Raw genomic sequence first — 23227 nt, forward strand, 5'->3', positions numbered from 1 at the left:
AACCTAATGCGGTGCAATGTCTCATCGCATTGGCAAATCACTGGGAAATTCCACTGTTCCCTGCTGCAGAGGCCAGCTGGTCAAGCCCCAAAGCTGATTATTTGGGGAATTGGGGTGTAGTGTGTGTGTGTGTGTGTGTGTGTGTGTGTGTGTGTGTGTGTGTGTGTGTGTGTGTGTGTGTGTGTGTGTGTGTGTGTGTGTGTGTGTGTGTGTGTGTGTGTGTGTGTGTGTGTGTGTGTGTGTGTGTGTGTGTAGGGGTGTGGGGGTTAAAGCACATGAGAAATGTGATATTTTTATGTAGTGTGCATAGTTTGCGTTTTGGTGCATTCCTTATTTGATCTGTGTTAAGGAATTTCTGGTAATGTAACTGCAAACATTGAGTCACTTCTGAAAGTTTGTTTTATGGTTCTCTCTTAACCAGCAGACATTGACTACCAACACTGCATGTGCTTTACACCAGAGAGGTGAGTAGTTCTGGAGAGATACAAAAAATGTAATAAAAAGTATCACAGAGTAAAAGAGGCAAATGCAGTCTACATTTAATTAATACATAAATATATCAGTGCGGGTTCATAAATAGCAAATCTATGGAGGGACAATTTAAAAGCCCACGTATTTTAATTCTAAATGAATCTTTTAGGGCAATGATAATGTAAAACTGAATTTCAGAGAACACATTTTCAATGTATTAAAATAACTGTAGAAAATGTGGGGAAAAAAATGTAAATGTTGCCACCAGTTTCCAAAATAATGACCTGCTTTGTGGATATAAACTCTCAGGCTCGCTCTTTTGTGTGTGTGTGTGTGTGTGTGTGTGTGTGTGTGTGTGTGTGTGTGTGTGTGTGTGTGTGTGTGTGTGTGTGTGTGTGTGTGCGTGCGTGCGTGCGTGCGTGCGTGCGTGCGTGCGTGTGTTGGCGGGGTGTCTTTTTATTTCCATGTGGATCAATTTTGGTTCAAAACCATTGTTGTGAAGACATTTCTGCATTGTAAGGACATTTAGTTCTCACAAAAAAAAAGCAATTAGAGGGCTTAGACTTTGTTTTACGTTTTAGGTAAGAATAAAGTTAGTGGCACTTAGCTGTGATGATTAAAGTTAGGGTAAGGAGCGAGTGCATACATTATGTCAACGGATGTCCTCACAAAGATAGCTGGACAAGCATGAGTGTGTGTGCATGTAAAGTAAGATCATCTCATTTGGAGGTGTGAGTCTGTTTTCACTTCCTTCTACCGAAACAAGCAAAGGTGTTGACCATGCCAACAAGGTGCTCCCTGCAAGAAGTGTGTGTGTCAGAGAGAGAGAGAGAGAGTATGTGTGTGTGTGTGTGTGTGTGTGTGTGTGTGTGTGTGTGTGTGTGTGTGTGTGTGTGTGTGTGTGCGCGCGCTCCACTGACCCTACATGACCTTGTTTTCCCTTCTCCCTCCCCTACTGTCATGAGTGGGCAGACACAAAATCACAGCTGACTGTTCAGCCCCCGAGGTACCATCACATCTGATTGCACCAAACCATTGGTTTTGGAAAATGCCTTAATATGGTGCTCTATCTTGGGTGTATAAAAAAAAAAAAAAAAAAAAACTACACCAAAGAGGCCAAAAAATGGTTCAGATTTTCATTTCGATAAACATTTTGACATTTTATACCATATTGTCTGAGTTTCAGTTTGGTGTAGTAGTGTGTAGGCCATTGGGCAGCTGAACAGCCAGACACTTGGACAGTTAGTGGAGACCAATCAGAACTGAAAGGAGGGTGATGATTGGCATTACATTGATTTCAAATAAATGCTAATATTGCTCCCAATCTGCTTCATTAATCAATATCCATATGTAGATACAGAGTAGTTGGAATAACCACCTGGGAAAAGGTTTTTTTTTCAGATTTAATACGATTTATACCAATGGACAGAAAATTTAGAAAAGTGTTCCTAACATTCTATTTTACACCAATAAATGTTTTGATCAATTCCGTTTTTACGAGATAATCAGAACACCCTGTGATGCTGTTATCATACAGTTTGAGAGAAGCTGCATTTCGCACCCTGCTTCATCTATTTCTTAGTGATTTCCTCATTTTCAACCGATCCATCCTCCCCATCATGTAAAATATAATTACCATCAAACTGCATTATTGATGATCTGAAAATATCTAAAACGGACCTCACCTCATCCACCCATTTACAACATACCAAACAGCCAAAAGAGAACATGACAAAAATGCATCCTTGAACAACAACTAGCGGATGGTAAGATTCAGTTTGGAGGTGAATTTCTTTTACACGTTCCTCCAAAGACCTTTTATAGAATTAAACTGACACCTTTGGGAGACAACAACAGTTTCTGGCATCCCAGAACCACCTCCACACCCGCTGTCAGTGCTGATCAGACCCCTGCACGTCTACAATACACCGCCACCCTGGCATTACACCTACACTTACGTTTGTGCTTGGCAAACAGCTTTTTATCATTTATAAAAAAGCAGAACGATTTTTTTAATTTGCCAAAATTCAATGCAAAAATAGGAGGCGATTATTATCTGTGCATCTAATGGTGCTGACATGTGAGGTCACAGAGGGGGTCATTGGAAATCTTAATGTGTGTTTCTATCTTGGGTGAGTGAGGAATAAATCAATGAAAGTGTGTGTGTGTGTGTGTGTGTGTGTGTGTGTGTGTGTGTGTGTGTGTGTGTGTGTGTGTGTGTGTGTGTGTGTGAGCATACACAAGGAGTGTAGGAGGTGTCAGCAGGGTAAGCAACAGGAATATCACCAAGAATCCCTCAGTGATTAAAGAATCTAATTGTAACATGGAGAGTGAGAATGGGGAGGAAAAAACAGAATGACAGACTGCAAACACAAAGAAGACACAAATAGAAACAAATAATCACAAACAAAGAGGCCTTAACGCAAAAAGTAACTCTGAAAAAGTGAAAGTTAGATGGTCAAATGTGAGAGGGAGGGTTGAAGAGAAATGAAGATCAACACTGATATTACAAAATCTTCAAACAACATCTTAAAGTTTTATGTCTCCATTGATATACATTAATTTCACACACATTGAGGAATCCTGATGATGCAACATCGATTTAAAAGAATGAAAACAGCAAGAATGTTTGACTTTAATACGTATTTAACTAAAAAGCCACCAAAGAACTCAAGAGTTGGCTGGTGGTTTGTGTGCATTTGTCTGTTTGTGTATTTGTTGTTGTTGCTCCACTAAATAGAGAAAAAAGACTTGATGGGCTCATTTAAGAGAAACTGTACTGTTCAACTATCTCTGTTCCAGTTTGTCCAAACCAGGAAGAGCTCATACACTTCAGATTCAATCATGGAGTTAAACTTCTCGTAAGAAAGAAGAATTTACTGATTAGTGGAAACATCCCTGTAGACCTGCAGACAACTATGACGGCAAATATTGTTAGTCATACTTCCATTATAGCCCACAGCCATCAGGCTTTACCACACCTCAGCCGGGGGCAGTAATTCATGACCTGAACTGTTGCTATCCTTCCTCCTCTCCCGTCTCTGCTCTGTCTCTCCACATGCTGTTGGACTGTGTATTAGCTGTGTCAGGTCTTCCAGGACATTAAGGAACCGTGTTAGCACTTAGTAATAAAATAATCAGCGGCACTTTTGTTTTCATTTATTTATTTGTTGATTTTAGTCATATTAGCCTTGTTTTTAACCCACTATTACCACTGACTTTGACTTTGATCCGTTCATCCATCCAAAACCACACTTCCAAAGTGGTTCTTTGTTCACTGTTAGAGACATAAAACTAAAAATAAATGCAGACCACATGAGGAAAGGGTTGATGCATATTGCAAGAACAAACAGGGTCAAGAAAGCATCAATAAAAAAAGCTTTTGAAAATAAACACTGACATGAGATCTGCAACACTCAACACAGTCGGCTTGACCTGAGTCCCAGATGGAGACCATTCTTGGCTATAAATGTATTTAGACTGCAAAAGCTTGGTCACCACTATTGATAAGAAACAGGACAATAGGGATGCATAAGAGATATCGGCATATAGCCTTTGAGTGCAGGGAAGTTTGTCTCTGTTGCTTTACTTCTGTAATTAAAAAAAGAAAAGAAAAAAAAAAAATCAATTTTTTTTCTCTGACAATCGGTGAAGGCTAAATTATGTAAAAATGGACATCGAGGCAAAAACACATGCCGAGGTCACACCTTGAGTCGTCATGTGGTCTGAAACAAGCCATAAAGCCTTTCAAACAACATTGAATAAGACACTGAAACTTCTCTGAAGCAGTATGTAAGAAAAAAACTTACTGTGTTTGAATGTGTCACGTGTCTTTTAAGTGTGGTATGAAGGCTTCATGACCACCACAACACGCTGCAGCTGCTGCTGCCAAAATTGTACAAACCAGTTTCCAATAATCACACAGGGTCACAGAGCACAAGTTGATTTTAAACGCATGAAAAAAAAAAAAGCTCTTTCCATTACATTCAGCCCAATTCTCTTCAGATAGCCTTAATACCCCTAAAAATAACAATATGCATCTCTACAGGGGGATTAGTTTTGCTTTTAAGCAGTAATACTCCTTGAGTTGACACTTCAGGATGAAATATTAAAGTAAACCCAGTAGCGGACTGCTGCAGCAGCCTCATATTTTTTAAGATAATCTCGGTGGCACTCTAGTTATTGTAAAATGTCACAGTTTTGACATTATCAAAATGTAAATGGGAATAATCTTAAACTGATGATCTTCCTCCTCTCGTTCCCTTTGGGGGCGTGTGACAGAAAGCGGCATTTAAATTGTAATTAAAGTGCTTTTGACTGGGCATATGGGAAGGTTTAGAAGCACTAAGCTCCGCTCTGTCTTCGCACATCCACTCACATAGTGTCACTCGTGCAAAAAAAGCAACGCGAGAAGGAAGATAACTTAATAAGGAACACGTTAAAAGTGGTAACGGGTGAGAGGTATTCGATTATCAATAGAGAAAACGAGTCCAGCAGCAGAGGGGTTCACCTGTGTGTGTGTGTGTGTGTGTGTGTGTGTGGGAGGGGGGGGGGGGTATGTGATTGGAGAGACTTTGCGCTTCACTCCGCCCCCCGGCGCGCTGCCCGCCTTCCCCAAACCTGAGCGCACACAGCTCCTCAGTACCTTCCTCCAGCCGCCGCATAACATGAGCTCCCATCTTTCCGAGCGGAAGCGCAACGACACAAATGGTTCCACTACGTTTTCCCGCTTTATGCTGACCGAAACTGCTGTTGTTTAGGTGGAAAAAATATATCTCTCCACACTGTTACCGGTCCTGTTTTTGTTTTTTTCTGGATGCGCCATGCATTCTCGTTGGTGGAGTTGTGGCATTCGGCTGGTGGCATGGACGTGGGTTTGGAGTCTGGCATTGCTCGGAGTGTGGTGCATCCCCGCCAACGAAGGTAATGCCGCACAGAGACGCGCCGGGGGGTTAGTGTGTACTGTGCCGGGCTTTCAACTGGCACTGGAAAGTGTGATCAGTCAAAGGTCTGTGTGACACGGGTCTCTCGCGGACTCCCGGTGGCTGCTTGTTCGGCTCTGACGCCGTATGACAGGAAAAAAAAAAAACAACCAAGAGGTCGTCTATAAAAATTAATGAGCAGATAATCTTTATGACAGCTGTGTATCCCAAGTCTGTAATGACTTTGTGTTCTGAAACAGTACAAGGTGAAATAATAATAATAATAATAAAAAAACGGACCTTTGAACCGAACACGCCGCTGTGTCAGATAACCAGTCCTTTAAAGACATGGCAGCGGAGACAGACGCGCAGTGCGCTGCGAAAATCTCTGGATTACTCTTAAACATTTCCTTGTGGAGCGTGTAAGGTGCTCACCATATTACTGTATGACATTGACCTCAACGCACTGTAACCTAGTATTAGTTTATCGTTTAAAAACAAAGAGAAATCACGTAATTTTGATCTGGTTTTGGTGTGTGATGACTTTTAATGACTGATGTTTAATTGACCTCCCATCTTTTACACTTAAATTCTCACCTTTGGACGTTTATAGCCATTTTTTTTTTAATCTTTATTCAATATTAAACCTACTTTATATTTAGTTTAATGTGTCTTTAAAGATGCTGTTTGAAGCCTTTACACCTCTGAATCCAGACACACTGGCAGGCAATGAGTTCAGACAGTCACTTGCAGCTATTTCCTGCAGCCTATACAAAGGTTGCAAACTTAACCAATAATTTGCATGTCAACCCAACTAATGCACACCTGCAAATCTCCTCCCTGGCTAAATGTGGAGAAATGAAGTGACATAAAAATCATACATATTTATAAAAAAAACTCAAAAACAGGGTGTCAAATACTGTTCCCACGCTATTGTCCGGAGAGTGAGCAGCATTTTAATAGCTCGAGATGAATGCCATTGTTTTGGGGGAGCTATTAGACAGCGTTATCCGGGAAAGAGAGAACATTTATCAACCGAGGCATTCTTCACATGGCAGATTTATTTGGTCAAAGCTCAGTGGTTCCTATGTGTAACACTCGATTGGGTTCTGCAGAGGTTTGCAGTGCATCATTTGGCAACACATAAAATAGTTAAAGATCAGCTATATTGTATAGATTTATCATCATAGGGGTTTAAATGGTCAAAGTATGTATTAGTTTTTTATGGGATGAGGGACACTCTTCCACAGTTCCAAAGTTTTCACCACAATAGCAAAGCTTACTGTAAAAATTGTAGAATTCCCATTTAGTTAAAAAAAAAAACCAGTCTTGTTAAAGTCGAGCTTCAGGCTGTTGTGAATTAAGAGAAAGAAAAAAGAACTCCTTAAAAACACTTACACATTTGATCTTTCACATCTTAAAATTACTGCAACACTTGTTTTCTTTGTTGTTTTCAGCTACAAAGCATTTCCCCATTTTTTTTCTCTGCCAACGCATGTTTTTAAAAACCTGTTTTAGTGTCTTCTCTCTCAAATTTGACTAGCAAAGCCATGCACTTCTGCTTAACAAAACACCCAGAAGAAAACTGTTCCAACACCTCTCCAGTGCAGACTCGTTTGCCAGAGGTTGCCATTCAACACAAATTTTGGATTAATTTGGCACATATTTGCATTGCAATGGGTAATCATGCCATTTCATGCATAATTGGAGAGGAGAGTTGAGCCCATAATTAAACTAGCATATTCTCTCATTGGAATAATTTGTCGGAATTGAAAAAAAAAAAAAACAAAAAAAAATTTCAGCGTGCTTTAGACATCTTAGTAGAATCATTGGGGTTTTGGACACTTCCCCATCTCCATTTGTGTCTTAATAAGAGAGGAACTTCCTGTCAGGTTTCATGCTGAGGTTGTGCATCTCAGCGTGACCTCAAATTACACAGCAGACCTCTACCTCATGCAACTCTTATTCCAATCCATGTTCAGCTTTTATTTGAATCAGTTACTCACTGAAGAGAAAACAAGTGAATCCTAAATGCTTCTATTGTTGTGTTTTTCTAGCAGTGGAGACATTTTAACTGCAGTGACGAATGCTTTTGCGGAAAACTGTACTCACTTTTCAAAGTTGATCAATTTCATCTCTTTAAACAATAATTAATCTGCTTCAATTGATTAAATGCAGAACCAGATGCCTCACGTCTGATTTAGATATTGTTGTTGTGTTTCATTCCTATGTCTGACATATGAAGATGATACAGTATAGAGGTTAGAGGTTTTAAACCTCTTGAATTTACTTTTCATTGGTCATTGTGTCGATCAAATGACTATTGGGAGAACCTGGGGAAACCATAGCAAGAAGTGCATGTTTTTGTGTGTGTGAGGCTGTATGTGGGAGAGGGAGAGAGAAGGCAGGTCATTAAGCCCAGAGCGATCTAAGCTAACATGAAAATGCCACAATCAAACAGCATGAGGTTCAGACAGGGAAAGATAAAGGATTTAAAGAGGAAACTGTGTTGAAGAAATGAAATGTTTTGTACTTAAACAATGCTTCCAGAAGTAACAAGAAAGCTATAGTGTAAAATACGATTATGTAAAACATTACTGAGGTCAAGTATGATCTCTGGGTACGTCCACACTAATGTGTTTTCTTTTTAAAATGAAAACAATCTCCATTTCAGAAATAATCTCAATCCACGTGATGCCACATTTTGGCCTGATAACACCCCTAGACATGGGAATTACTTGAATAATAGCTTGCCTCTTGTATGCAGGCAGTAATGGCATTATAAAATTCAGAATTTAACTGCACAACAGCTGTTAGCACAGACAACAAGATCAGCATTACATATAAGTTGTTATCCATGTTGACTTAACCACTGGTAGTCAAGGATGTTGCCTGGTTTCTTCCAGAAAAGGGTCATGTGACAGGGGCGTGACGAATCAGGGAAGGACACATTGTGACTAATAAGATCAAATCAGGAAGCGGATCAAAATGTCTGCTTCATCGTTTTCAAAAATCCCTGTTTTCCACCTGTCTAGACTAAAATGAAATCGCACAGTTTTCAAACTAACACGGGATCAACAGCGTTAAGTCTCCATTTTAAGGGTTCAAAAACACCGTAGTGAGCTTTAAAACTAAAACGTAGCCTTAAATCTATTACCTGCTCCAAGAGTGCCAAAAGTAAGCAATCCGAAAATAAATACCCGGACAGCCTCGCGTGTCACTGAGCAAGTATTCAACTGTCATCCCAAGGAGAATCGTATCAGTATTCCCAGTGCTGAAAATCCATTTTCTCCTCAACATATCTGAAGAGAAAATGTATCCTTGAAGTAATGTCACTCAAGACTTTAAATTACTTCATTCATTCAGGGGTGCTGATGACTTTTAATAATAAGTTCTGTAGATCATTGTCATAGCCGAGCTCGAACTTGTGAGGTGATTTGATCCTTAGAGAGAGCGCGAGAGACAGTGAGAGAGGTAACGTATCCCTTATGATCTAGTTCAGTATCACTTATCTCTTCTTTATGGCCTAATTAGTTGTCTAATCGCCTCCTAAGGACATTTTTTATTATTCTCAGCAGAACAGTAGAGACAGTAAGGCAAGAGTTGCGTGTGTGTGTGTGTGTGTGTGTGTTAGAAGGGGTTGCAGAGAAAGAGGAGTGTGTCTCGGTTCCTAAGCCAGCTATCACTTCATGATGTTCAGCGTATACCTTATCGAGGCAGATTTATTAACGGCTATCTGTCCTTTTGTTTACATTGGGGCTTGGCTCGTATGAGGATTGGCTGTTTTATAACACGGCTTATCACAGCACACGCAACAGGGACTATTACACTCAACAGCTGGTGAATAGTATTCTATAACATTAAAGTTTTGGATAATTGATTTAATGTGTCACATATTAGTGGCTGCTCCGTGTTAATGTTATTCTTTGGGACACCTCGTTTTGGCAGCTCTGAGCAGATGCAGGAGATGAAACGATTTTAAATTCACTGCTCCGAAATCTTTGTGAATCCAAGAGAGGAAAATGTTCTCCTAACGTCTCCGAAGTCCACTTTTCTCTGGCTCGAGTACACATACAATTTTAATGTCAGTTCCTGTGGTAAAATAATCGACATATTCCAGTCAGAATATTTTCTTACTCAGCAACAGGTGTGATATTCACATTGAATGCATATTATGATCTGAAATATGCAACAAAAGGTTGACAAAAAAAAAAAAAGGAATAAATTATTGACATGAAAATATCAGTTGCGAGGTCAGGTGGAGAGACTCTGAAAGGAAAATTCCATCACATTGTATGCCAGTCTGAAAGCTCGTCGACGGATCATTCAGTTGGACTTTCTTTTATTGTGAGGACACACGGTGCCAGACACAAGGACCCAATGGTTATCACAGAGCAGATAAAGAAAACTGAACTCTGTCCTGATAGAACTCGAGCGGTGTTTATGACGGTGTGTGCTCTGGAAAACTCAGACATGTATTGGAGCTGCTTCATAATAGATGCATTATATGTTCATGTGATTTATGATGGGCTTGTGAAACGGCTGCTAAGAGTCGCTCAGGGTTTTACACCTGCCTGTTTCTCCCACATCCAACACGTCAGCTAAGAGAGATGACTGTTCACTTCTAATATGTTTACATTTACAGCATTTTACTATTATATCGTTTATTCTGTGAACTGGTTGGAGCTACACTGTCCTTCAAAGGAATAGTTTCAAAATGTGTACTGTCTTGTTCTCTTTGCACCTGTTTGCACTTTATGTCGTTCAGTGTAGCCCCCATATATTGTATATAAAAGTGGAGGTAGTTTACTGGTCTGAAAAATTAGGCCTACACGGACGTGCCTTAAACTGCAATACCAGAGAGTGCCACTAGAGGTCGGCTCCAAAAAGTATCCAGCTCCATAGACTCCCATTCACGTTCTCTCATGAAATACAAAGTAAATGGTTGACATCACTGTTGGTTGCTACTTGGTAGCACCATGCAGTTCTGTGTAGCACCATATTGCACTAGCTGTAAATGGTTGCAATGACAACAACGCCATTCTTGACTCAATTTCACTTCAATGACAGAGTAGACATTGACATGCGTTGTTGTTACAAGAAAACCAACCAGCCACCAAGAAGAATATGGCAGCTGGAGGACATGCCTCCAAATGTATCCCACACTCCCTTACAGTCCACCTCCGACATCCTCTTTTGCCAAGACCTTTTGTGACTTTGTTGTAGAATAAGCATTTGGTCACACCGATACGGATGATAAGACACAACTCATGAGACTGTACTGTTGCCAGCACTGCAGAAGAGGAGATGGAAACTTGTTTTGAGGAGTGGAGCAGAAAAGTAATTGCACATGACAGCTTTCAACTGAAAGGCTGAGCAAAGAGGTTTTCTAATGGAGCCTGAGCTGTGACTTGTGTTGTCGACACCGAATTGTGTGAATTGAAGTATAAAAGTATGGTGGGAGTTTTGGGGTTAACAAGATGCACAAATGTTCAATTCCACTTAGAATGTGAATGAATATCAGCTCATGTCACCTCTCGACTTGTGCACTTGCTCACTTTTTGTACTCGGACAACCGTGCTGTAAAATTTCTTTCACATTCTCACACACTAACATCACTGTGGCATATTTTACAAATGGAGAAGTTTTCTTTTATTCTGTCTGCTGTTAGAGAGACGCACACATCTTGGGGAAAACATTACATTCAAATTAATTCATTTTGACAAGTGCACTCCAGTAGAAAGCCAAATTATATTTGTGGGAAGATTTTGTCTGAGGATTTGACTTGGAGTAAATGCACATATCTAAAGATTGAAAGCACTTTTTTAAGCCTCAGTTTGCAGGTATCCCTAACTACAGTGTGTAATTTGGGGCGTCAAACGTTTGACTCCGGCGATGTTGCGCTACGTCCAGAATTGCACACTGCAGTGAGTGGCTTCTCCAAGTTTGTAATTAAGTACATTTCCTCTCTCATTTTTTTTTTTTTTTTTTAATCATAATTAATGCATTGGTTGTTTGTCTATACTAAAGACTCTCTGTATTTTCCACCTTTAACAGTCAACTTGCTGGATTCTCGCTCTGTGATGGGAGACCCCGGATGGGTGGCCTACCCTAAGAATGGGGTGAGTAGAACTCTTGCAAAGATGTATGAAAGTAATTTTGAAGTTGTTAATTTTACAGCTGTTGTGGTAAAACTTTTTTTTTTTTTTTTTTTTAGATTTTGAAGTTGTCCGTCAACATAATGTTGTTGTGAATGGATTTGTTGTCTTTTGGGGGACACATAATTTTGCTTGTTGAGTAGAGGTACAGAATGTAGTTCAAATGTCCCTGTAGTGTTTCAGTAGATTAATTATACCTCAGTTGCCCATCAGTTATGTTAAAATTATGAGACAACTAAAGGGTTGATTTAAAAACTAAAATAAATTGGTTTGGCCCCGTCTAAAACAACTCACTTTTAGGGCATGTTAGAAGACACTTATAACTTAATTATTTTTCGCTGAAGTATAGGTTCTCCATTTGTTTTATCAAGGTTAAAGGTCATTTCATTTCCAAGAGCTCTCAGTTCATTATTAGAGGAAATTGAATTCATGAATAAGATATTGAAAGTCACCATGGAATATATTATTCTCAAACCAGGAATTGAATTTCCATTTCCAAGTATTCCCAGGGTGGAGGGTAATTAGAGAATGAATTACTCGAGTTGTAAAATAGTGATTTCATGGTACTATAGAATGTATTTTAATGAAAAAGAAATGTATTCTTGAGTTTCAGTACTACCTCGACTCATGAGATAGTTAACAACAAAATCTGCCACCTTTCCTTGAAAAAAATGGAATCTCTCAACCTCGAGGGAGTTTATTATGCTGGGGTTGGTTTAAACAGTAATTAATTTGTGCATCTATTTGATTGAAAAAAATTATTTCCAAAGAGTCGCAATTCCTGGCAAATATGTGGCTATACACACCGGACCAATAGTGCTGACCATAGCGTTTTCTCAGCTCTGGGTATTCAAATCACGGCCCACTCTGTGGCTGTATGTAGATGGGAGAGATAGTGCTGACAAAAGCAGCCGTATGCGCAATCATATTAATGAAGATGTGATTATGGTGTGTGTTTTCAAGAATACAGCTGCATAGGTAGCTACATTCACGCTAGACGGGGTGAGGAAATAAAAAGACTTGATAAGACAATTTAAGGATCTAATTATGATATCCTCATTAGCAGTTGCGGTTTTATTCAGCTGCATTGTAGGTGAGTATTTTTCTTCCTGTTTAACTTGTTTTCTGACAAACTAAATACTCTATTCCCTGTTTGGCATTTTAAATAACACAAATTATTGGCCATTTTAATTCATGTTCAGTGTTTGTACAACAGCACCCCATCTGCAGCAAACGCTCGGACACTCTCCACACACGCACGTTCACACTTCTAAGTCTTTGCTAAATAAGATGCTGAGAAGGCGCCGAAAGTTGTTATTATCAATTTTTTAAGTCTCGTGTTCCAGATGGTTCCTTTCATCCCTGATTTTCTCCTCTTCCCTTCATCCACGTCACTGCTTCTCCTCTTATTTATTTTTTTATGGCTCAGCTCTTAATGCGCTTCTTCCCATCCTTCCTCGTCACCGAACATTTGTCTGACTCCTTATGCCCATTTTCTTTTTATTCTTGTCATCTGCTTGTCTTTTTTTTTTTATATCATCGCCTTCTTCTCTTTCCTTGGTCCTGCTTTGCTTTTCCAAAGCCTGCACTTGCTTTGAAAGTTATTGGAACACAGATTTAAACTAAAAGGAGTAAAATAATGGCTTTAAAATACGTTTTAAATGTGATGGATCACCTTGAGACACTTGAACACATTTCAGTGAATACAGTGACACTAAATAGAGCATATTTACCAGACAAATGTTTAGAAGTAGAGCAGGGAAACACTATAAATAGTAGCTTGAAATTGGAGATTGTAGAAGGCAAATCATAAATATTTTGGTTTAAGAGCTTAAATTGTCACTGAAAATTGTTCCTTGAAATTTAGAGTTGGAGCTTTTTCTCTTTTTTTCTATGCAGCCTTTCTTTATATGTAAGTATAATTTGAACTGAAATTAGAAAGGCTAATTTTAAAGTCTGACATGAACACACCATCAATCATAGCTAGCAGGGAACCCAAAGTAAGTTTTCTTCCCTGAGACCTCGTGGCAGGTGGATCTGGCATTGCGGAGACAGATGTGGTGTGAGACAGAAGCAAAGAGAACTCGACAAAGATGGAGAGCTGCAGACTGTCAGACAGTGACAGACTGAGATGGACAAAGTGTGTGAGAGAGAAAAAAAGCAGGCTTCCTGTAACCTCGAGAATACAAGTCCCTTTGTCTCCTCCTGTTTTGACAGAGGAACAAAATTCACGACTAAAGGTAGAACAAATGAGGACAGATGGAAAGCCAGGAAGACAATGATAAATTAGAGATCTGAAAGGCGGAATTAGGTTCATTTTCTCATTTGGGGGTTGATGATAGCAGCAGATGATGGGACAATATATGCATGTTATTAATAGTTATTTTGCTGAAACAGAAAACAGGATAATAGGGAAGAAAGCGACCACCACAGTTGCTTGAAACCAGATATTTGAGGTACATTAGAAATTGATATTTATAAATTGAATAACTGTTCTTACAGTGAGTTAATTTAAAGTTTGCATCATTAGCATAAATATTGTTGCAGTGTCAGATTATAAGGAGAAAAGAGAAATGAAGGTAAAGATGACTGCTGTATTTTCAAGCATCTTGGGTGGGGGGGGGGGGCACGAATAAACAAAAAATCAGGAAAGAAGGAGGCACAAAAGAGATGGATCTCACAAAATGTATTATTGTTGCTGTCAAATCCATCTGCCTCCATTACCACCCATCAGTCTGGTAAATCCAAGAATGTGCAATGGTTGCCGGAATTGTAAAGGCCCTGTAATACCAAGCCGACTCAAAGAAGTAAGTGGAGTCAAAGGAGGTCTGATGAAATGTGCTGTGTGGCCTTTCTTCACTTCAATTCTTGTGTTCAAATTTTCATCAGAAGAAAACACAAAGACGACAGCTAGCTGGCGGTTGATGGGCACCATGCTCTAAAAAACAGGAGACTTGCATTCAAACAAACCAAACATGCTCACCATTTAAACATGAATCTGTTTCAATTTGCTTGATATTTGACCGAATTAATAACATTTCTGACAAAAACCACAAGCATTGTGAACAATTTGAGGAAAACAATACATCAAACCATGGTTATTATTGTGAAATTTTAATTTACATTGCAATTATTTTCTATAAATTAAGATTTGTACTTGTAGTCCATATAGAAAAGACATCCCCCACATAAGTATTCTTTAGAGAAATTGATCAAGATATTTGGGGTGTACTTGACATTATTACCTCATATCAAAGTGGTGTTACAGTTGTCCAATTAAACTGTATGTTTTGGATAATTGTAACAACATTTCCCTGAAAACATTTTTATGTTTCAGCTGACAGCTTTGTCCAAAGTTGATTCAGACACTAGTCTGTGTATGCTAGCATCATACACAGACTAGTTTCACCGCTTCACCACTCTGAATCCTGGGGGTCACGATTCAGAGTTCCTCAGATGATACGCTCAAACAACGATGTAATGTGCTCCAACTGGGAGATTCCCACAATCTGTTCGCTCTGTCTGTCGTTCACACTCAACAACTGCCGAGCTACCTGCATATTACTGAGGCGATCGGCGTATCATTCAACAACAGTCCTTGCTTCACAGTCTTTTGGTTCTGAAAGAAAAAGAAGTGGCAAAACAAAAAAATAAAGTGGAACCACACAAAATTGATGTAATCACTGATTCGCTCGACTGAACAGCCAGTTTAAAGAGCTCTCTTTCACTGACTGCCTCCACTCATTCAGTGTGCCCAATTGACCAAAGATAAGGGCAGGTTAGCGTCAAAGGTGCTGATCACACTGCCATAACTCTGGGCAATGGTTGGGCACAGATACTAAATGATGGCCCGCTGACAGCTGGTTTGGCCTGTCTGGGCCTTTAACTGTGTGTCCCTAATGAGAAAAGGGAGCGAGTGTTTGAACTGTTCAAGGAGTGTTTGCTTAGAGATTTGTTCTCGAGATTTGCTGATCCACTTCTTGTCTTTTCTCAATGGTACACTACAGCACTGTAAAGGAGGGAATACGAGGTGGGGTAAAAGAGACAGAGGAGAATGAAGGAGATAAACAAGAAGAAGTGTAGCAGAAAGGAGGATGGAAAGGAGGAGGAGAATGGTTAGAGAACGTAAAGAGAGAAAGAGAGAGAGGATCAGACTCAAGGTCGAAGATAAGACTTCATAGTGGAAAGGTAGTGAAGTTGGTGGAGAAGGGAAGTCAGTGTTTCCCAGAAGATTTTTTTTTTTTAGCAGCAGTGTATATTTGCACATACCAGTGGACAAACTTAAAACTACTTTACAACCAGCTTTTGACACCAGAAGTTCCTAACCACAGTTGGACGAGGTTGCTGGTTCGCCCCAAAGATAACTTGATAATATTTGATGACCGACTATGTATTTCCCCTAGTTTTGGACTACTCTCAGTAAATTATTATTTAAAAAAAATACATTGGCATCAGACATTAGCAAGTACAAACGTGAAACAGATGTGCTCTCTGTTGGAGTTAGCACTGTGCCCTGAACCCTAAATCAGAACAGGATTAGAAATGATTTATATGTTAACTACAAGTACTATAAATATAGTTTCTACAGAAGCAACTGTAACATTTTGAACAACAATGTTAGTATTTAAACTCAAAAATATCTCAGTGGAAACAAATATAAAGTGTAAATAAAATAACTAATAAAATGCCAACATCAAAATACTGAATGATGTATACAAATTATGATTTTCTTCTTTTTTTTTCGCTGTTGGAGGTTTTTCTTCCTGTTAAAAAGGAGTTTTTTCCTCCCAGCTGTCGCTCAGGTGGGAATCATTGAATTGTTGGGTTCCGTAATGTTGTGAGGACTTTCCTCTGTTCAGTGCCTTGAAATATATTGTATTCTGATTGGCGCGATATACATAAAACAGAATTGAAAACATAGAAATCAGCCAGCCAATAGGTTTACAACAATAGTCCAAATTTTAAGATGTGTGATAAACTAACAGCTAGACATACAAACAGCTTTTGTCATAGCTTGTTCATAATAATTCAATAATAATTTCAAAACATACCGGTGGTGGATGGGACACTGCAGGAAAAGATAATAAAGATGATAAGGTGATAAAAGTATGGCATTTCTACATGTCTATGCTTTTTGTACAGGTTGTTTAATGAAGAACTTATTGGCTTTCTACCCACTAATGTTTTATTGCACATTCATAAAGGACTGTAGTTGTCTTTGACTTAAGTAAAACATGAGAGAGCCGAGAAAGCTTAAGCACTACTCACTCCAGTCACCTGCTCCAAGTGGAGAAAGTCCACGCACTTTGCATTCGTTCTGATTATAATGTACAATTGGAAATTTCTGCGATGGCGTTGATCATTTAGCCGCAGTGCTGCGCTGCCGTTCAAAGTACAGCAGGGAAAAAAGGCAGTGTTTCTGGGTTAGACTTAAGTTCGATAATTAAAGGAAGAATAGAGGACACAAAGGGAAAATGATGATAGACATGGGTGAAATTAAAAGGCAGAGCAATGACACAGAAGAACTGGGTTGTTAGAGTGAATGAGATGGAGGTGGAAATAGGGAAAGGGAGGCAGGGGCTCGAATGGGTAAGGAGAAAAAGGGACAGTTCTATTACAGTGTCATGATGGTCAGCGGTAATGGGTGGTAATAATAAGTTGGAGACAGCTTTATAGACTTAGAGCCGAGAGGGCACTCAGCACAGCCACGGGGGGCCTGCTGACGGATGTGACACACAGATACCCACACCCACACACACACACACACACACAATGGTCAACAAAGCTAAACACACATACTAATGAGGAGCTAGAAGGATGCCTATGGGGACAATTCTGTGTTGGAAAGCAAAGTGGAAAAAGGGAGGAAGGAGAGAGGATGCAGAGGTCAAAGAGCGGCTCTGCTGCGTGGAAGGGTATGAGCCTCCAGAGGCCGAGTATTTATCACCTCTGGAGAGTCTGTTGGCTTTTTGATTGTTCACAGTAAAAACAGCAGTTCACCCAAATAGCAAAAATATTCCTTGTGGCATCTAACCATGCAGATAGTTTTAGTTTTGTGACAAAGTAATGACATATCTGTATTTTAAACATCTGCTGCCACCTCATTATAACATTAGTAAATGGGATATTTTTTTAATATTTTTTTTTAGATAGTTTCCTGTTTTTTTTTTTTTTTCAGAATAGCTGTTGGAACTATTTCTTCAGGCGTGATAGTTGTGGATTTTCTGAGTCACTGGGATATCAATTGTAAGATATCTGGAAAACATCACGGGGTAAATCCGAAAGTGTTGGCATGGAAGAGTGGAACAAAAGTGGAAAGATTTCTCATTCTTGGAATTTGAGTGAACTGACCCTTTAAGACGAGGTGGTGTGAAAGGCATTCGAAGAGAAATGGGTGCACCGGAGTTTATAATAACTAAAACAAATAGAGAGTGTATTTCTTTATAGATCCATTGAGAGGAGAACAGGCATAGTTGAAATACATCTACCAATAGATGAGTCCACAAGAGATAGCTATACTATTAATTCATGTGAATTATTTTATATTTTTTTTGTACAGCCAGTCACAATAACAACATAGGTGGCCCTGACCCTGCAATAGTTAGTATGTCACCCTGTGCACCAAGCTTTGTGTCTGACATCCGAGGACCCGACCTTCCTAATACTATGATCCCATGAAATAGGCACTTGAACGTCCTAGAAAACATCTACTGTCTGGAAACTCTGCATGCTGTGGTCAAAGCATGTGAGTGTAATTAAAAATTGAATTAAATTAAAAATTAAAAAATTCCTCCCAATAAACTCTTCACCATTCCTCCTTCCATTTGTCCTATTTGATCAAATAGTCTATTTCTTCATTAATAAGAGTCCTTTATTATGTACTTAAAATAGTTAAAGAAAATACTTCACATCAAGGATGAAGGACACATTTCAAAGCGAGGCTTTGAACTCAGCTTACTTCTATTTGGAGTGCGTTTCATTTTAGAGGGGATTTACTTGCAAATTGATCATGTTAAATAATTGTTTGATGACTCAGTTTAAATAATTAGCTTATGCAAGTATTTAGTAATCAAACCGTATTATAATGGTTGAGCTGCAGAGTGGGATGACTTCCAGCGGCAACAATGGCCACTAAACTTTCATCCACTGATACTGAACCCGTTTGGTTTTGGGCAAAATGAGAGAAGGTCGTCTGTTCAACTCCCTGCTGGGATACCAGCAATGACTGTGTGTGTGTGTGTGTGTGTGTGTGTGTGTGTGTGTGTGTGTGTGTGTGTGTGTGTGTGTGTGTGTGTGTGTGTGTGTGTGTGTGTGTGTGTGTGTGTGTGTGTGTGTGTGTGTGTGTGTGTGTGTGTGTGTGTGTGTGTGTGTGTGTGTGTGTGTGTGTGTGTGTGTGTGTTAAGCTGTGCAAAGCTCAGAGCAGGCTGGTGGATCTGTGTGATCTAACCAGTAAGAGGCTTAATGTCTGCACTGGGACTGACTGACTGGGCTGAAGTCTGGGTGAGATAGGAAGTCAGTCACACACGAGCGCTCACTGATATGTTTGAGTGCCTATACTTGTGAGGACCCCTCGTTAACGTAATACACTTAATGCAAGCCTTGACCTCAACCTCTCGCAAGTCCAACCTCAACTCAGAAACAAAGTCGAAACCCTCAAACAGCCTCGTTGAAGAAATTAGGCTGGCCAAATGTCCTCACTTTTCAAAAATGTCCTCACTCTCGAGCTGTGCAATTGCTCCTCACTAAGATACAACAGCACAAATACTTGGAAATGCCAGCATTCATTCACAAATGGTCCGTCTGAGCAATTATAACCAGAAAACAAAGGAGACGGACTGAAGCAGGGAAGAAACGAGGAAAAAAAAAAAAAGACAGATGGAGAACAAGACAGACGGAAGAGAGGAAAGACAAAGACAGAGGGCTGCATACCACGACTACAGCAAGGATTGATTAATATGGGCTATTAAGCTATAACACCAGATCATAGTCTGGTCCCTCTGGCCATATTACGGTGACATGATGAAGCGCCTGTATTAGCCATGGGAGAGTGCTAGTGATGCAGATAATAGCCACGTCCCAGGAGACCAGCAGAGGGAATTAATGTTGCTGTCTGACACACACACAGGCATGGATACAGACGCTCTCACACACACACACACACGCACACACACACACACGCGCGCGCGCATACACACGCACACACGTTTGAACACTGACAAAATAATGTACATATGCGCACACGCACACTTTTAGAGGTACGGCTATAAAGTGCACACAGATGAACACACCTACAAGTGCATGTTAATTTTTTTTTTTTTTTTGCTGACTAGAACTCCACCCCCGATTTATGGTAAATGCATATATACCCTATAACACTATCTCATCCTTTTCTGTCTGTTACAGTAGGAGGAAATTAAGTGGAAGGGATGAGGATTATTCTGCTATCTATACATAGACACACACACACAGGCTTTCCTCACCAACGTTAAGCCTTTCAAAAAAAACCTTGCTGTAGCTCCATTTTTATTGCATTTCCATACTTCTCAATTCTTTGTGCGAGTATTATTTGAAATTTAGAGCAGACATGATATCGGAGTTTTGGCACTGAGACCAAAACTATACCTTCATAATGACAAATATAAGCATGCTTTTCTACAATACCCTCGTAACAGAAGAAGATAATGGTCTAGTCTAAATAACCATACACATGATATTATACTCAGTGAAGTATTTTTACTAAAGTTTTCCAATGAAAACTAAAGTTAAACATATAGTTTGTTACATCAGCATTGTGTGAAAAGCTAAAACTCTCTGCATTTCACATCATATGAAGTTTTTAAATCTGATGTATGGTGAGACATTCCCGTGCTGGGTAGATGAATGCATGCTGAGCGAGCTCTTTGGACAAAACCTGTGCACCAGAGTCTTAGGCCAGCCAAGACTGCTAACCTTTCCTTTTTAACCCTACGCTAACACGAATCAGTTCAAAATAGTTCAATTGTGTGGTTCTTCTGGAATATTGTAATGGTATCAGATAAAATGGATAAAATGATGATAGTGAAATGAGTCATTTTGTGAAAATGATGTCTCTCAAAACAAGTTATTCACCATTTTACAGCACAGTAGTGACAGAGTAGGCTACAGTGGAGGATATGACTGAAGCACCTGTCCACAGCATTTTTGTAATTACTCTCACTGTCAGTAGGGGGAGACACAAGTTCCGCTCTGCAGGTTGAAGTAAACAAACCGAATACCTACTTCCCCTCATTTTCCCTTTACTGTTTATTAACCTCCTATTTTTCTCTGCCTCAGTGGGAGGAGATCGGGGAAGTAGACGAGGACTATGCCCCCATCCACACCTACCAAGTGTGTCGTGTGATGGAGCAGAACCAGAACAACTGGCTCCACACCAACTGGATACTGACCGAGGGCGCCCAGCGGGTATTCATTGAACTCAAGTTCACCCTGAGAGACTGCAACAGCCTGCCAGGGGGGGTTGGGACTTGCAAGGAGACTTTTAACATGTATTACTACGAAACAGATGGGGACGAGGAGGAGATGGAGGACGGAGCGATGAGAGATGGTGTGGGGATAACGGACGAGGAAGACAGGGCGATGAAGGAGAGCAGATACATCAAAATTGACACCATAGCAGCTGACGAGAGCTTCACCGAGCTGGACCTGGGGGACCGCGTGATGAAGCTCAACACCGAAGTCCGTGATTTAGGTCCTTTGACCCGGAAAGGTTTCTTCTTGGCGTTTCAGGATTTGGGGGCCTGCATTGCTTTAGTGTCAGTGCGGGTTTTCTACAAACGCTGCCCGTTCTTGGTGAAGAGCTTGGCCGAGTTCCCCGACACCATCCCGGGCTCGGAGGCCTCGCAATTGGTGGAGGTAGTGGGTCGATGCGTCAATAACTCCCTGCCTCTCTATGAGCCGCCCAGGATGCATTGCAGCACAGAGGGAGAATGGCTGGTGCCCATTGGGAAGTGTGTTTGCAAGCCAGGATTTGAGGAACTCAACGGATCCTGTCAAGGTGAGAGGGGGAAATTTGTTGCGCTAAATGACGTTCATTTCAATTAATGAGTTGAAAATCAGTCAGCGCATCTATTAGGACCAAAAATTTTTACATCATTATAGTCACATTTTTGGTCTTTTTAGGTTAGTGAGTGCACATTCATGTGTGCTGCCTCAGGTTTCTATCTTCTTCTTCCTGTGTGTATATTCATATCCATATTTATTTTTAGTATTGGGTGCGTGAGAGGACGCACGGATCTGTTTATTCTTTCACTGAGAGTGTTTCCTACTGCCTGTGTGTGTGTGTGTGTTTCTCCCGAGCTTAGTAGAGGGTATTCCCCCGAGCCCTGCAGCACTTTGCTGCCCTCATAAAGCCGCTGTTCTGCTCTGACTCAAGCCCAAACATCCCCACCGACGACCTTAACTGCCATTTCCACGGGCACCCAGGGCCACTGTGTTTTTCTCTCCTTCCATCGTCTCCAATTTTCCTCTGTTCTTTCTTTGAATTGCTCAGTTTTTCCGACTTGCACACGAGACTCTACCTAAGCAACCGAGAGGAGCTCTGAATAGCATGGCGAAATTTCAGAAAAAAATTCCCCTTAATGCAGGAAAGTAGAATGTGTGATTATTTTGGTAGCTCGAGTTATTTTTTTCATATTCACACAATATTCTCACACTGTTCCACTGATCAGTCTCAAGTGATGAACTAAAGGATTGATCTCAGATACTGCGTTACAAATGACGAACACAAATTTGACATACAAAGATGTACTTGATTCTTTAGCTTTTCTGATTTATGTATATGTGGCTTCACTAAATTGGCTTCAGTGTGCATGTCATTCAGATTTCCCATTGAATTTATCAGAAAACGCGCCCTGAAGGTTTAACAGTAAATTTCCCTCTTAAAGAACCAACACCTTTCTAAGCTGTGATCAGTTCACAATAATCAAATACCAGAACATAGCTGCTGTTTCACAAAGAGTGAACCATACCTACAGTAGCTTTCCTTCGTCAGATATTGAATCTCTGTAGGGAGTTCATTAGGGAATAGCTGTCAGTAGGCCAATGGCCTGCCTCGAGTCATACTGCCACAGACTCTACAGTCAGCCAGACTACGGTTGCAGATCTGCAGCTGACAAGGCTAAAAAAAAAAAAAAAATCATACTCTGGTCTTCAACTACTAATCATAATGATAGAGAGCAGTAGGGCTCATTTATCACCGTGTGTACCAGTGATGCATAAAACACTTCTGTAATCATGAGTATTAACAACCATCAACTGATTTTGTGCAGTTTACCAAAGGGGACATCTTTGAGGATATTGCTCCCTGTACATGAGGGTACCGCTGCATGAATACTGTACTCAGAGAGGAATATACATTCAAAAGATGAAAGAACTTCTGAACAGTGCTGTGATTACCACTCATTAGCTTGCCACCCAATTATGCATGGCTAATTATGCTTTACAGACTTCTGCCATTTTACTAATTTGGTTTGACCCGTTTGGTCAGCCGAAGCCTGCTGCAGAATAATATTCAGAATTACATCCCAAGTACAGTAGTTTCATCCAAATAGGATGCAGTCGTGGGAGTTTTTGTGCCATGTAAGCATCTTTTGCTTGTAAAGAAATGCGTTTTTCCGATCCTGGACTCTCGGTGTGATA

The 23227-nt window shown here is 40.2% G+C and overlaps 2 protein-coding genes across 2 annotated transcripts in view; both read left to right on the plus strand.

Moving 5' to 3' along the window:
* Positions 1-23227, plus strand: part of smad2 (SMAD family member 2) — a 353957-nt gene that overhangs the window by 227134 nt on the left and 103596 nt on the right. The gene's annotated exons all lie outside the window — the stretch shown is intronic.
* LOC138624284 (ephrin type-A receptor 5) overlaps positions 5146-23227 on the plus strand; it is a 70339-nt gene continuing 52257 nt past the window's right edge. Inside the window, exons 1-3 of the mRNA XM_069704318.1 lie at positions 5146-5394; positions 11451-11515; positions 20864-21584. Coding sequence (XP_069560419.1) covers positions 5295-5394; positions 11451-11515; positions 20864-21584 — 886 coding nt within the window. The 5' untranslated portion in view covers positions 5146-5294. The remainder of the gene's footprint in view (positions 5395-11450; positions 11516-20863; positions 21585-23227) is intronic.

The sequence above is a fragment of the Brachyistius frenatus genome, unplaced genomic scaffold (genome assembly GCF_029030835.1).
Source record: "Brachyistius frenatus isolate BFR_SWC_R1_liver_20210118 unplaced genomic scaffold, ASM2903083v1 Contig_3, whole genome shotgun sequence".
In the NCBI taxonomy this organism is placed as follows: Eukaryota; Metazoa; Chordata; class Actinopteri; family Embiotocidae; genus Brachyistius; species Brachyistius frenatus.